We start from the raw sequence: 14,189 nt of genomic DNA, 5'->3' as shown, positions 1-14,189 counted from the left end.
TCTAACCCAGGGTTTGTTGTTGGGGTAACAACGGACCTCTGCATTGGGGATGGAGTTGTCCATGCAGTGACTGATGTATTCTGAGATGCAGTCAGTTTGGCCATTAATGTCCTCGCCATGTGGTTTGTACAGGACATTCCAGTCAGTGGTTTCCAGGGCACCCTGCAGTGATTCCACGGCCTCGGGAGACAATTTTCTCACAGTCCACACTGTCACTGGTTGCTGCTGGGCCACAGGCTTGTATGATGGAGAGAGTAGGTTGAGGTTGTGAACTCACCCGCCTAGTGGGTGAGGGCAGTGTTATTAAGTGTATGCATCTTTTGCATAAAGCAAATCTATTCGAAAGACAGTTAACTTTGTGTTGAGGATTCTTGTTGGTGAACACCTGCCCTTTGGGGCATCCAAGGCCTGTCTGTCCTGACAGGAAGTAGCATCGTATAGTGGTGGAGTGACTTTGAAGATTAATAAGTTACTTAGTGTGTATCAAAGTCCATACTGCAGCTGTGTGTGTGTCAAATAGTGTGGATCATCATGGAGGAAGAGAAGAAGAAGATTCTGTGTGTGGGTTTAGTTTGTGTGGACATCATCAGTGTGGTGGATAAATACCCAGAAGAAGACACTGACAGCAGGTAAGCACACAGGCTGATGCTAACATTAGTATTGATTATCTTCCTGTAATTGATCACATTTCTATCAGACAGACCTGATCGGCTGCTGATTCTCCTCAAACATTTTAATTTGTATTGATTATCTGAGAGCATAAACACAGTTTACTGATGAGTTGACTGTTGATTGATAGTTGACTGTTAAGTGCTGACTGACTGTGTACTGTTTACTAAATGTTAAGTGTTTACTGACGCTCTGAAGTGGACTGAGAACATTAGAATAATACAGCTCCCAGGTCCCTTGCCTTGCAACCACGGTAACAGAGGACACCAGATAACCAAGATGTCACATTCAAAATAACAACAACAGCATGAGCACTGATTGTTCTATTTCTGACCAATACAACTAAATTACAAAGTACAATGTACTTGTCCTCTTGCTTAGTTGTTTACTGAGTGTTTTTGTCATAACTCTTGTTTCTGTTTGTTCTTGTATCTGGTTTTTGGTTTTGATTCATGTCCTTCTTTCTATGTCTTGTTGTGTTCTGTGTTTTGGTTTTTCCTTGTCTCATGTCTCATGTTCTGATTTTTCCATGCCCTCATGCCCTTTAAGTTCTCCTGTGTTCTCCCCTCTGGCTCCCTCTGTCTGTTGTCTTGTTCCCTCCTGGTCTGTTCCTCTGTGCTCCTCCCCCTCGTTATCTCACCTGGTTTCCTTCCTCCTCTCTCCTCACCTGTTCCTTGTCATGTCATTAGTGTCTGTGTATTTAGTCTCTGTGTTCCACTCACTCCTTGCCCAGTCATTGTATTCTGTCTTGTGCTTTCTGTTTGCTGTCTCCTGTCATGCTCCATGCTCCATGCTCCATGCTCCATGCTCCATGCTCCATCCCAGTTTGGTATGTTTTGGATTTTGATTTCTGGTTCCTGTTGTTTGATTTGAACTTTGATTTCTGATTTGTTACTTTGTATTGCTGGTTTTGCTTTGCTACTTTGCCTTTTTCTTTGCACTTTGTTGTCTTGCCTTTTTGGTTGTTACTTTGTTTCTTGTTCCCGTTTTGTCTGCCTTGGTGTTTTTGCATTCAGCTTTTGCTTTATTAAAGCTCGCCTTTTGTTCATCCCCATCTCTGCCTCACGTGTCTACTGCGTTTGGGTCCACCTTTTCCCTTCCATAGTTTTCCCTTTTTCCCCAACCTGACAGTTTTCTGCTTACTGACTGTCTACTGACTGTTAACTGATAGTTAACTGGCTGTTTTCTGGTGACTATTTTCTGTTTACAGGCTCTTAACTGACTGTTTTATGTTAACTGACAATTTACAGACTGTTTTCTGTTTACTGACTTTTCACTGATGGGAGACTAACTATGAAGGTGAAGCTATGATGTGTGATATTTGGATGTGAGCTCACAGATCACACTGATTGATCATGAAACTACCTATGTTAGTAAAGACCAACCTCCCCATCATGCACCTCTGCAGATGAATGGTGGTTGATATCGATCCTCATTATTGGGCAGAAACATCTGGACCAGATCAGAGTTAGACACCTCAGTGGTGCTGGGCTCAGCTCTACAGATGCTGCCTCACACTGACTGGATCCAGCTGAGATGCTCCAGAGGTCTGATCAGGACCCTCCTGGACCTTCTTTGGGGGTTAGACCAGAACTCATTGGAGACATTAAACATCTCATCTGGCCTGGTCAGGGTTTGATCTTCTAGGACGAGCTGAGCCGGAAGACACTGAAGGAGAGAACAACAACTAGAATATTTCACAGCTGTAACCTGGCCTGAAGAGGATGAGTGATGAATAAATATTTTATTGATCAATGATGACATAACTCTCTGTGCCTGCAGGTGTTTGTCGCAGCGTTGGCAGAGAGGAGGAAATGCATCAAACATGTGCACAGTGCTGTCGCTGCTCGGAGCATCCCCCGCCTTCATGGGCTCACTGTCTGCTGGACATATGGCCGAGTAAGTGACGATCATTCCCAGCCTGTTTGTCCCAATATAACGAGTCCACCCAGCCTGTTTGTCCCAATATAACGAGTCCACCCAGCCTGTTTGTCCCAATATAACGAGTCCACCCAGCCTGTTTGTCCCAATATAGCGAGTCCACCCAGCCTGTTTGTCCCACTATAACTATAGGAAGTTCAGAGAGAGAGGTTAGTTGACCCCAAGACCAAGAGAGAGATTCATTGATACTGTAGCTGAATCATGATGTCCAAAAGATTGAAACTATCTGGAGCCCAGGGGAGGGAAAAAAAGAAATAAAACAATGAACAATGTGAAGAAGATAGAGGTACAGTAACGTCATTGTGATGAAGTGAATGAAACGCATCACAGTTACGATTGTTGGAGTGGTAACTTGCTAGCTTACTTTGGATGATAGTAACATTGTTTAATAATCAGTAAATGGCTTGAGTTGATGTATGTTACTCCAACTTAAATTCATCAGGGTCGTTTGGAAAGTTAACATCAGGCCTGTTCAGGTGTTGTTTTAACCTGTTGGCTGTTTTTTCCTGCTTGTGTCACAGTTCATGTTTGTTAAAATTTACATCAGTGTTAAAGTGCAGTTAAAGTTTATTACTGTTACTACTCCATAACGTAGCTTTCCCATGTCATTGTCCGTAACCGCTTATCCCTCTTCCCTTATCATTCATAGGAGAGATATCTATCTATCTATCTATCTATCACAGTACATACATACATACATACATACATACATACATACATACATACATACATACATACATACATACATACATACATACATACATACATACATACATACATACATACATACATACATAGCTAGCTCTGGTTTGACTGGTTTCATTATTTATATTGTATTTTTTAATTCATTTTACATCACTTGTTTTCATGTTTTCAATTTTCATTTGTATGTGTAATGGATGTGGGTAGGGCATGAAAGGAGACGACCCAAGGTCTGTTTCCAGCATTTATTTACTGCAGAAGACAATATTGCACCTTAATTGCCTTCTGTTCTGCAACACAATACGCTACTCTGTAGCCTCAAATACATATGAATACATTAATTCATAATTACAGAATGTACTGGGCCCAGTGTTCACATTTCTGGCCAAGGGCTATTTAAATTGACAGGAAAACATTTAATCTCAAAAGGGACAACAGTGACCTCTGTTGGGCAAATGAAAACAGTGCTTGGATCAGAGTTACTAAACAGAGACAAAGAAAATTATCACATGTAGCAAAGAAAAACACATACCTGCAGAAGACAATTATTTCCTTCTGTTCCTTTTTCTGCACCTCTGTTCCTAAACAGACAAAATACCAGAGTTTACACTAATTAATAAATGCTACAGTGTCCAAAGCGGACACAGGGCGATCTTTTGCATTGCAATGGCGCCCAGAAAGTTAGGCGAAAACATCTACAAAACTTATATTAATGGTCAAAACAGCTGTGGTATGTACCTGTGTTAACAGGAGGCATGATGCATTACATGTACAACGTAAATGGTTCAAATTCTGAAGAAAACAATAAAATAGTGTGCCGCATTTTCCCATACAACTTACTCTCAGCAATTCAAGGTGGCACTGTGCGGGTCAGTAGTAGTTTCCTGAGGAAACATTGATAAAAATCATGGTCAATTAAAATAACTCATTACGATAAAACTCACACATACTCAACAATCATTTAATGATAAATAAAACTGACAACTACAAATTGGAAATAAGAACTGATAAACTGCATTTTTAACTCTGTTACATATGAAAGTAGAATATTCTTTAAAATGTGCAATGCCTTATTTATATCATATTTTTAATTTATCACTTGTTTCCTTTTTCAGTTTTTATTTGCTATGATATTTTTGACTTAAAAGAAATGAAATCTGGAATACATACATGCAGTTTCTGTGTGTGGGTTAGGGTTAGAAAAATCTTGCCTAGGGCACCAAATTGGTCACTGTCTCTAACTGTCTGTATTTCAGTAACTTCTGTTCCACCAGTGCCACCACAGTTTACTGGTTATCTGTCGTTTATTTTTAAGGACAGAGTTTATATGAAGCAGTTTCCTGTCTCTCTTTCTCTGTCAGTTTCATCATGGCTGACTTCTCTCGTCGTATGATCGATGTCTCTGCAGTGGTTTGGCAGGTCAATGGTCAAACTCCCTGTGCGTGTTGTTTGGTTTGTCCTTCCAGCGGATCCAGAACCGTCATTCTCTCCGACACGTAAGACAAGCCGGTGGACGTCATGGGGCGTTCACTAAATACCTCTTTATCAATAACACCCAGGTGTCATCACACCTGTAAATCAGTCAATCAGCAAATTTTTACATTCAAATGCCTGCAGAGGACTGTTTATATAGACAGTAGTGATGTCAGTGTGTAGGTCTGTTTTATGACGTGACTAATGTCAGCTGTTTAAATAATACATTTGCACGTTGGTTCTATGTAGTAAAGTGCAGCAAGTGAGCCGTTTGAACAGCTTGTGTCAACACGAAGTGTTTGATTTTGAAAAATAACTGGATGTCATATTGATGTTTCAGTGCTTGACTACCTGTCTGTTGTGAACAGCACACCAAAACTGGAGGCAATATACAACATTGTAACAAGTTGGTCCCTGATTCAGACCAAAGCAAACAAACTATAGGTGTGGAAACGCCCTAAGTTCATCTTCTGCAGTTAGCGACACGATGCTACAAAGCTACGATGCACGAGGACGAGTGAGAGCTGTTTGAAATCTGTAAAGGCCAAGATAAAAACAATCACTTTCTCTAATTATATCATCATATCAACTCTCACTGTTCAGCTGCCATTTTTATTTTTATTTTTTATCACACATGACACTGCAGTGGTGAGTTTCTGCTCATCTATTTAAGTTGTACTTTCTTGAATTCAAGTCAGTTTATTTTTAAGTCCCAAATCACTGCAAATTCCCATAATAAAAGAACCTTTAAGAGGAAAACAAAGTTGGAAGAAAACTGAGGAATAGTCATGAAGGAGGATCCCAGTCCAGATAAAATCAGATTACAAATATGTGAGACATGTAGATTATTAAATACAAGTGAAGGATGCTGACAAGAGATAATTAAAAAGAAAATATAAAAGATTTTTGTATTCAATAAAGTTCTGGAATATTAACAAAAGCCTGCACTACTTACCCTGTTCACCCTGAACTAACACCCTGTTCTCATGTTTGAGAACATTTATATCTGACAAACACACAGAAGCTGAGATAACAAGACGTTCTCTGAATCTGAAGCTCCACCCGCCCACTGCTGCAGGAGGATAAATCAAATGTATTGAGGTGTTTGGTGAACGCTGTTTGACCTGCCTGAACCAAGTGTGAATGCCTGATCTTGGTCTAATTGGATCCTGGTCTAATGTCATCCAGGTGCGATCTGATCCTGGTCTAATCTGATCCAAATCTAATCTGATGCTGGTGTAATGACAGATGGTCACATGATCCACTGCAGTGTTGAGCTCCTCAACCTGAGTGGATCCACCAATCAGACTGAGCAGGCTTGTTTGAGATGAGTTGACCTGAATGTGGACGAGAGGAGCTGATTGTGGTCAAACAAGCCTGGTGTGAAGAGAGGAGCTCACAAGAGTAACAAATGAAGAGGTGATTGGATATGATTTATGACAGGCTGAAGATGCAGAGTGTAGGGTTAGGGTTTAACAATTTAATTCATAACAATTTGTTGAAGTTTTTGTGTACAAAAGAAACACCTCCTCCCTCTGAGAAACACTTTATGTACATCAGCTGATTGGGTTCTCTCCAGCATGGCACAGTCCTGTGGAGGTCTGGCAATGCAATATTACTAATTGGTTAACATCTCTGACTCAACCTCCAAGAGGGGTTAGGGTAGGGTTAACCCCCCCCCCCACAAACCCTATCCAGGTGTTCATCCTCTGGACTTCAATCATATGTCCTGTGTTGTGTTCACTGTCATCACATCAAGGCTAAAAGAAGCTGCTGACTGACAGACTCACAGTACAATAATAAAACCCAGTTGGAGGCTCTATCTTCTCATATTTCTGTATTGTGATATTGTTGAGTATTCCTGGTGTGCAAGTGATTCAAGTCAATTGTTTATAAACCCCACATTCACAATTGGTTCTTTTTGCATTTTTAGTCAGCGGTTATGAACACTTTACCACAACTGTGTTATAACAAAACGTGGGTAGCTAGATAAGTGAAGTCTGATGAAGTCTGCACCCAAAGCCAACTCTCTGGAAGTCTGATGACTAAATCAATGTTGGGTTTGGAGCCCTCAGAAGACTTTGTGGATGTTTGGATCGGGCCTCAGTTTACGCATTTTGGTTCATTCTTCTCAGCCAGTGGAAAATCTTATCCTGATGTGATGTCATTAGTACAATGAAACCAGTTGGCAGGCCTCTTCCCTCACCCCAGTTTTAAACTTGCTGTTACTGGATGTTATGGTGAAAGGGGTTTGTGTTGTATTTTTCTACCAATAAACCTGAATTGTATTTTATTCAAAATAATGAACAAAAGAAAACTGTTCCTGTCTAGAACCAACTAATAGATAAAGCTTCTGGTTTCATTCAGGCAACAGTAGCTGCTGCCAACAGGTGGTGATTGTAAACAATGCCACGATAAGGTTAACTTTGAACCTGAGTGACACAGTGATGGAGTGATGGAGGATGGAGGTGTTTCTTTGTGTTGATTCATTGGCAACATAAACTCTGACCCCACTTGCTGTCTGTCAGGAAACTTCCTGATGTCACAGAGGACGATTTCTCCAAAGTTGACCTCCGTCAGTTCAAGTGGATCCACTGGGAGGTAAACAACACTCCATATTCAAAGAACTGAAACAACCAGACTAACCTGAGTAGTCCACCTAACCAGACTAATTTTAACAACCAGCCAGACTAGTCAACCCAACCAGACTAAACAGACCAACAGTCTAACCAACCCAACTAGACTAAGCAGACTTACCCTTCTGCCTCCATCCAAGCAACCTGTAAAAATTCTTTATTTCATAACAGTATCAGATATGTGATCATTCTAAAAGTAACATTAGAAAAATAGAGAACAGGCCACTTCACTACTCTACAGTACATATGAAGTATTGTCTGGTGTTTGATATGTTGTACTGTCATGGTGTATTTGAATTGTGCAGGGCAGAAATGCTGAGGAACAGGTGAAGATGATCCAGCAGGTAATGATGTATAACAGCAAGGTGCCACAGCAACAGAGAATTACAGTCTCCGTGGAGATAGAGAAGATCAGAGAGCCGCTCTATCAGCTGTTTCCTCATGGTGACGTGGTACGTCTGGCTAAACTGTATAATGTATATGTATATACTGTTTACATCTATACTGCACACATACACCACATATGTATATGCTGTTTACATCTATACTAACGTTTTCGTCCTGGGTGTGGGACACTGGACAAGCTCTATACCCTCCACAGGGTGCTCAAGGGTTCATGGGCATATGCCCAACCAGTCCACATGTGCTTTGTGGACTTGGAAAAGGCATTCGACCGTGTCCCTTGAGGCATTCTATGGGAGGTGCTTTGGGAGTATGGGGTCAGAGGCCCTCTGCTAAGGGCTGTACGGTCCCTGTACGACCAGAGCAGGACCTTGGTTCGCATTGCCGGCAGTAAGTCAGACCTGTTCCCGGTGCATGCTGGACTCCACCAGGGCTGCCCTTTGTCACCGGTTCTGTTCATTATTTTTATGGACAGAATTTCCAGGCGCAGTCAGGGGCCGGAGGGGGTCTGGTTCGGGAGCCACTGGATTTCATCTCTGCTTTTCACAGATCATGTTGTCTTGTTGGCTCCTTCGAGCCAGGACCTCCAGCATGTCCTGGGTCAGTTTGCAGCTGAGTGTGAAGCAGCTGGGATGAGAATCAGCACCTCCAAGTCCGATGCCATGGTTCTCGACCGGAAAAAGGTGGCTTGCTCCCTCTGGGTTGGCGGAGAGCTCCTGCCTCAAGTGGCGGAGTTTAAGTATCTTGGGGTCTTGTTCACGAGTGAGTGGAGGATGGAGCGTGAGATTGACAGGTGGATTGGTGCAGCGGCTGCAGTAATGCGGTCATTGTATCGGTGTGTTGTGGTGAAGAGAGAGCTGAGCCGAAAGGCAAAGCTCTCGATTTACCGGTCAATTTACGTTCCTATCCTCACCTATGGTCATGAACTTTGGGTCATGACGGAAAGAATAAGATCCCGGATACAAACGGCCAAAATGAGTTTCCTCCACAGGGTGGCGGGGCACTCCTTAGAGATAGGGTGAGGAGCTCTGTCACCCGGGAGGAGCTTGGAGTAGAGCTTCTGCTCCTCCACATCAAGACGAGCCAGTTGGGGTGGCTTGGGCATCTGTATTGGATGACCCTCCTCAGGAGGTGTTCTGGCATGCCCCATTGGGAGGAGACCCTGGGAGGAGACCCTGAGAAGGACCCAGGACATGCTGGAGTGACTGTGTCACTCGGCTGGCCTGGGAACGCCTTGGGATCCTCCTGGAAGAGCTAGGGGAAGTGTCCGGGGAGAGGGAAGTCTGGGTGTCCCTGCTCAGACAGCTGCCCCCGTGACCTGGCCTTGGATAAGCGGAAGAAGATGGATGGAACTATACTGAACATATACGCTGTCCTGTATGTGGTGCGTGTAAGCTGTTGCCACCAGTTATGCTGGAGTTGCGATGGAGCAGGCTTATAGAGCTTCTGAGTCATGGGCTCCAGGCTCAGTTAGTTATCTGCATGTGGACAGTCATGTATGACCTGCTGGTTGTTCAGTTAAAGAAATGTAACCCCAGGGTACCACTTTGCTGAGTTGGTAGAGCAGGCATCCCATGAACAGAGGCTTTGTCCTGGCTGCAATGGCCCCAAGTTCGACTCCCAGCCTGGGGCCCTTTGCTGCATGTCACTCCCCCTCTCTCTCAACCTCTTTCCTGTTATCTTGAGCTGTACTATCAATACAAGCCATATAAAGGCAAAAACATAACACTAATCTCAAAGCATCCATTCTTACTCCAATACAATGCTGTTCTGTTTTGCTGCTCCAGCGCCACCTGTCTCACGCCATCCTCAGGAGAGTTAGTCCCTGGCTGGAGCCAGCGCCTCGCTGTGTCGAGGAGCTGCTGTGCGTAGGCAAAGGGGCGGCCGGCCTCTTCAAAAAAGAGCCCCCTGAAGCAGCAGCTCCTGCAGGATGCCAATGTAAGCTTCACCGCTCACAGATCATTAAAAGGATGGAAGGAGAGTTCGCTTTCCAACAGCAATTTCAGTTTCAAAGTTAAATTAAAGTAAAACAACATCAGACACCAAAGCACAGCCGTCGCTCTGATCAGCTACGTGTCCAACGCAGATCTTGCCTCTACTGCCTGTCTCCACTCCGGCCCTGTCCCTGGTCCCAGCCAAGAGACAAGAACCAGGTTACAAACATACTTATATAGCTGACTGATTACCTGATTCTGTCCAGCTGTCTGATCAGCGGCTGAGCCAATCCACCCTCTCCTCCAGCAGCTGGCGCCTTAACCACACCCCACTGCCACATGTATATATTACTGTAACAGGAGGTATTTCTTTTTCAGGTGTTTGTCAGTAAAGACGTCGCTCGTCACTTTGGTTTCAAGTCGGCCGAAGCTGCTCTGAGAGGACTGTACCATCGAGTGAGACAGGGGTGAGTTCAGAACTGTCTTTCTCTAAAAGCTGTCTGTCTGTGTTACCTGCTGAACTGGCTCTCCTTTTCTGGCCTACCTTGCTGATCTGTTGCCTCTCTCTTACCTGTGTTGTTGACCTCTCTCTCTCTGACCTGTCTTACTGACTTGCCTCCTGTTTATGACCTGTGTTGTTGACCTGTATCTCTCTCTTTGACCGTTAAGAGAGAAATACACAGGTCAGTACTGACCTGTGTATTTCTCTCTTAATGGTCTTGCTTACCTGTCTTTTTCTCTTTGACCTGTCTAACTGACCTGTCTGTCCCTCAGGGCTGTCCTGGTCTGTGCCTGGGCAGCAGAAGGAGCAGATGCTTTAGGTCCTGATGGTTTGATTGTTCATTCAGATGCTTTTCCTCCAAAAACTGTCGTCGACACACTCGGAGCCGGAGATACTTTTAACGCTGCTGTTATCTACACACTGTCCAATGGTGAGATAATATACCGCCCATGTGGCCAACTGTGAGACATTATACTGTCCAACTGTCCAACAATGAAACAATATACTATCCAACAGCGAGAAATTATACTGTCCAACTGTGAGGTACACTACACTAGAATAACCAACATTACAATTAAATAAAACTAATAGCATTTTAGTTGGTGATATCCAATGGCTTCTGTACAGCTAATGAATGATGCCAAATAACAGGTTGATCAGCACTTACTAAGTACATACACATACAATGTCATTAAGAGAAAGATTAAAAAACACCAGCATTATACTTTAACCTACTGACACCTTAATGAATAATAAGTTATTTGGCCATTGTGTGCAGCAAGTATATGTTTGGCTGTTATTTGAATATTTCTTTGGTTATTTGAACAGTGTTTTTTGACTTATGGATAGCTAATCCTAATGCTTATGGACACCTGAATTCTAAAATATATCATCATTCGAAGTGTGAAACCATAAGTAATTATAAACTAAATGTACAAATACTTAATGGCTTACCAATGTAGATGGTGGCCAGAACACTGTATATGTTTTATTTTATCACACCTGGCAGTTCTCACTGAGTCCCCATGATGTGAGTTCTTTCACAAGCCCAGGGCAATAATCTCAACATTGTCATTACATAATCTCATACAATGTGGTCATCTGGAACATGTGCCATTTTGAAGGCATCTGCTTTTAAATTTCCGATCCTTGTCCACATAGTGTATGGTGAGACTCATGTACGGTTTGGACGTGCGACTAGACAACATATCAATTTAACATGCATCGACCGCATGCATTTGTTTCTCTGCTGTGCGATTGGCTGTTGGTGTAGGGGTAGGGAGTATCGCCCACCCCTAGCTTCTAATTAATACCAACAACAATTAAAGCTGCAAGTGGCAATGATCAGGTCCTTGCCGCCCATGTACGTCAGGAGGTGGCGCTGTCGGAGGGTGCGCACGTAGATGTCTGCATGTGCATGCATTTATTGGACGTTGTCTGAATTGATGAAATTACAATATGTGATGCTAGAGATCACCCATAAATTATGTCATGTCATGTTGTAGTGATGTGGAGAAAACAACCTGTAAACGACATGTAAATTGGATGATGTTTGTCCACACTGCTAATGGCTGAGAGTAAGATAGCGCTTCAGTTGCCTTCTTTCAGAAATGCGTGTGTGGCCTTTGGTTTTACTTCTGCTTTGTTTTTCTTGCATTTATTGTGTAAAGAACTTTGTTCTATGTGCTGTTTGTATGAACAGTGTTAAATAAATGAAGTCTGATTGATATGAGGCTGACTTCCTGTGTCCAGTGGGTGGCGCTATGGCTATGACACAGTATTGATGCATAGACGTATTCAGGGTGACAGCCTCTATATGTGTGACCAGTTGGTGTAGATGGGAAAGTGTATGTTGGAATTAAAAGGACTTACGGCCTTTTTGGCGAAGCATTGAAATCAACTGCACTGTCACGTCCACCAGGGATAACAGAGGCGAAAGATTTTGAGAACTTTTCATGTTCAAGGTCTGAGGATGATACTGACTGAATGTGAAGTTTGGTGTTGAAACTGTAGCAGTTTGTTACAGTACGATGCGGGGAAATGATGCCAAAGTACTCGTGAGTGTCTATGTGCCAAATGTGGTGAGTCTGTGAACATCCTAAGGTCCTCTAAACAGTGTTGGCAAAATGAAAATTTGTGCATGCCAATCAAGATGGCTGACTTTTTGTTGGGGCAAAAAAGTCCTCAACATGAATTCCCGGCTGTAACAATGAGAACTATGAGTCCCGCAAATTCATCAAGATCAGAAAAGTTTTTTGATCACATGACCCAGTGTTAGGGGGCACCATGGAGTCCCCTGCCCACTCCCACAACCAATCATGTTGAATCATAAACATTTCCACCAGATGTAACATGTGTGCAGAGTCCAAACATTTGCTTCTTTCTGGACACAAGCACCCTAACTTATAGAAACAATTGGGTCCTCGCACTGATAGTGTTCAGGCCCTTAATATTGACTCTGGTTACAAAAAGCAATTTTGTGGCTTTTTTTTTTTTATTACCTTTACTTTGAGGTCAGACTGACTAGATCTTGTTGTCCAGGATTAAATCCACGTCCTTGTTGTGTCTCTCTGCTCTCAGATCCACCACATGTGCTTTCTGTCATGATTTATCCTGAATATTTCTGTTTGTATTCGACTTTAATAAATCAGTACATTTCCTGTCTGTAGGTGGAAGTTTGCATGAAGCTCTGACCTTTGGCTGCAGAGTTGCGGGCAGGAAGTGTGGTTTCCATGGCTATGACAACATCAGTGAAAATTTCACAGACAACTGAGCGAAGAGAACTGTATTCTGGTTTGGGATTATTTGTGCTGCACAACCAATAAATAATTAATAATGATTAACTGTAGTTCACTGATAACTGTTAACTCTTAGCAAGCTGTTAATAAAATACAGCTAAGAGATAATTCACTATCTGTAAATTAAGTAACATCTTATAAAGATGAGATTATTTCTTTCTATGAGTATTATTTCTTCTGACCAATTAGAAATAAAATCTGTGAAAACACTCTGTGAATCAAATTTTTTTTTTTTATACAAAAAGTTTTCCTCAACCGTTTTCACTCCTTCTTGACAAAGTCAGCTCCTGTTAGGATGATAAGCTCCCTTTTCCAGTGTTGTAGGTAAAGAAATTACCTGCAGACCTTTTCTCAGTCAAACTGAAATTGAGAATCATAATTAAACGATAGTTTCAAACAAACCCTAACCTAGATATCAGAGAGGGGGGCGTTCATCCCCGAGATGAAGTTCGGTGTGTCCAGCAGTGAGACAGCAGTGTTTCGAAACGTTGTCACCCAGAGATAGACATGCAAATAGCTCTGTTGTTGGTTGTAAAAATCAACATGCGTGCCTATATTCTGTCCCAGCTATAGAACAACAGAAGAGACAGTGGTTGCGTTTCATATTTTAAGGGTTAGGGTTAGCAACTGCACCCAAGCCACCGAAAAGTGTCGCCCCGGTTTAATAGTATTTACGGTTACCTATGAGTATGGTGAAGTCAGCTGTCAGGTTGGGGTTTAAAGGGAAAACTATGGAAGGGAAAGGTGGACCCAAATGCAGTATACACGGCAGGCAAGATCAGGAGAACAAAAGGCGAGCTTCATTAAAAAGCTGATTACAAAAACAAAAGCAGACAATACGGGACAAAAGGCAAAGTAACAACCAAGAACGAGACAAAGTAGCAAAAGAAACAGCCAGACAAAGTACAAATCATAATTCAAAGTTCAACTCAAACACGGAAAACTCAAAATCAAGACATACCAAACGGAACAGGAGCAAGGAACAGGAGCAAACAGGAAACGGAAAACAGCAAACAGCAAACAATGACCGGACAAAGAGTGAGGGGAAACACAGAGACTAAATACACAGACACTAATGACATGACGAGGCACAGGTGAGGAGAGAGGAGGAAGGAAGCCAGGTGTGATAATG

General features: G+C 42.6%; 1 protein-coding gene across 5 annotated transcripts; it reads left to right on the top strand.

Annotated features, from left to right (window-relative positions):
- The first annotated feature begins 472 nt into the window (after positions 1-472).
- khk (ketohexokinase) lies at positions 473-13,267 on the top strand. 5 transcript variants are annotated; one of them, XM_037101986.1, is made up of 9 exons: positions 473-629; positions 2,452-2,568; positions 4,674-4,808; positions 7,314-7,386; positions 7,727-7,873; positions 9,611-9,761; positions 9,910-9,976; positions 10,136-10,224; positions 10,532-10,674. In XM_037101986.1, exons 1-8 carry the CDS (start codon positions 532-534, stop codon positions 10,194-10,196), a joined length of 849 nt encoding a protein of 282 aa, XP_036957881.1. In that variant the 5' UTR covers positions 473-531; the 3' UTR covers positions 10,197-10,224; positions 10,532-10,674. The 5 variants fall into 5 exon arrangements, with proteins under 5 accessions (XP_036957881.1, XP_036957879.1, XP_036957884.1 ...); XM_037101984.1 differs by lacking the exons at positions 9,611-9,761; positions 9,910-9,976 and adding an exon at positions 12,929-13,267 and having other exon boundaries at positions 474-629; positions 10,532-10,689; XM_037101988.1 differs by lacking the exons at positions 9,611-9,761; positions 9,910-9,976 and adding an exon at positions 12,929-13,267 and having other exon boundaries at positions 492-629; positions 4,649-4,808; positions 10,532-10,689.
- Positions 13,268-14,189: the final 922 nt, after the last annotated feature.

This window comes from Acanthopagrus latus, chromosome 6 (genome assembly GCF_904848185.1).
Source record: "Acanthopagrus latus isolate v.2019 chromosome 6, fAcaLat1.1, whole genome shotgun sequence".
In the NCBI taxonomy this organism is placed as follows: Eukaryota; Metazoa; Chordata; class Actinopteri; order Spariformes; family Sparidae; genus Acanthopagrus; species Acanthopagrus latus.
This window is presented reverse-complemented; position numbering and strand designations above follow the sequence as displayed.

Bases quoted from the DNA above. Each gene is read 5' to 3' on its own strand.
- khk (XM_037101984.1), top strand. From the start codon at position 532: ATGGAGGAAGAGAAGAAGAAGATTCTGTGTGTGGGTTTAGTTTGTGTG. The intron at 630-2,451 runs GTAAGCACACAG...CTGTGCCTGCAG, and splicing joins GAAGAAGACACTGACAGCAG to GTGTTTGTCGCAGCGTTGGC. The intron at 4,809-7,313 runs GTAAGACAAGCC...GCTGTCTGTCAG, and splicing joins ACCGTCATTCTCTCCGACAC to GAAACTTCCTGATGTCACAG.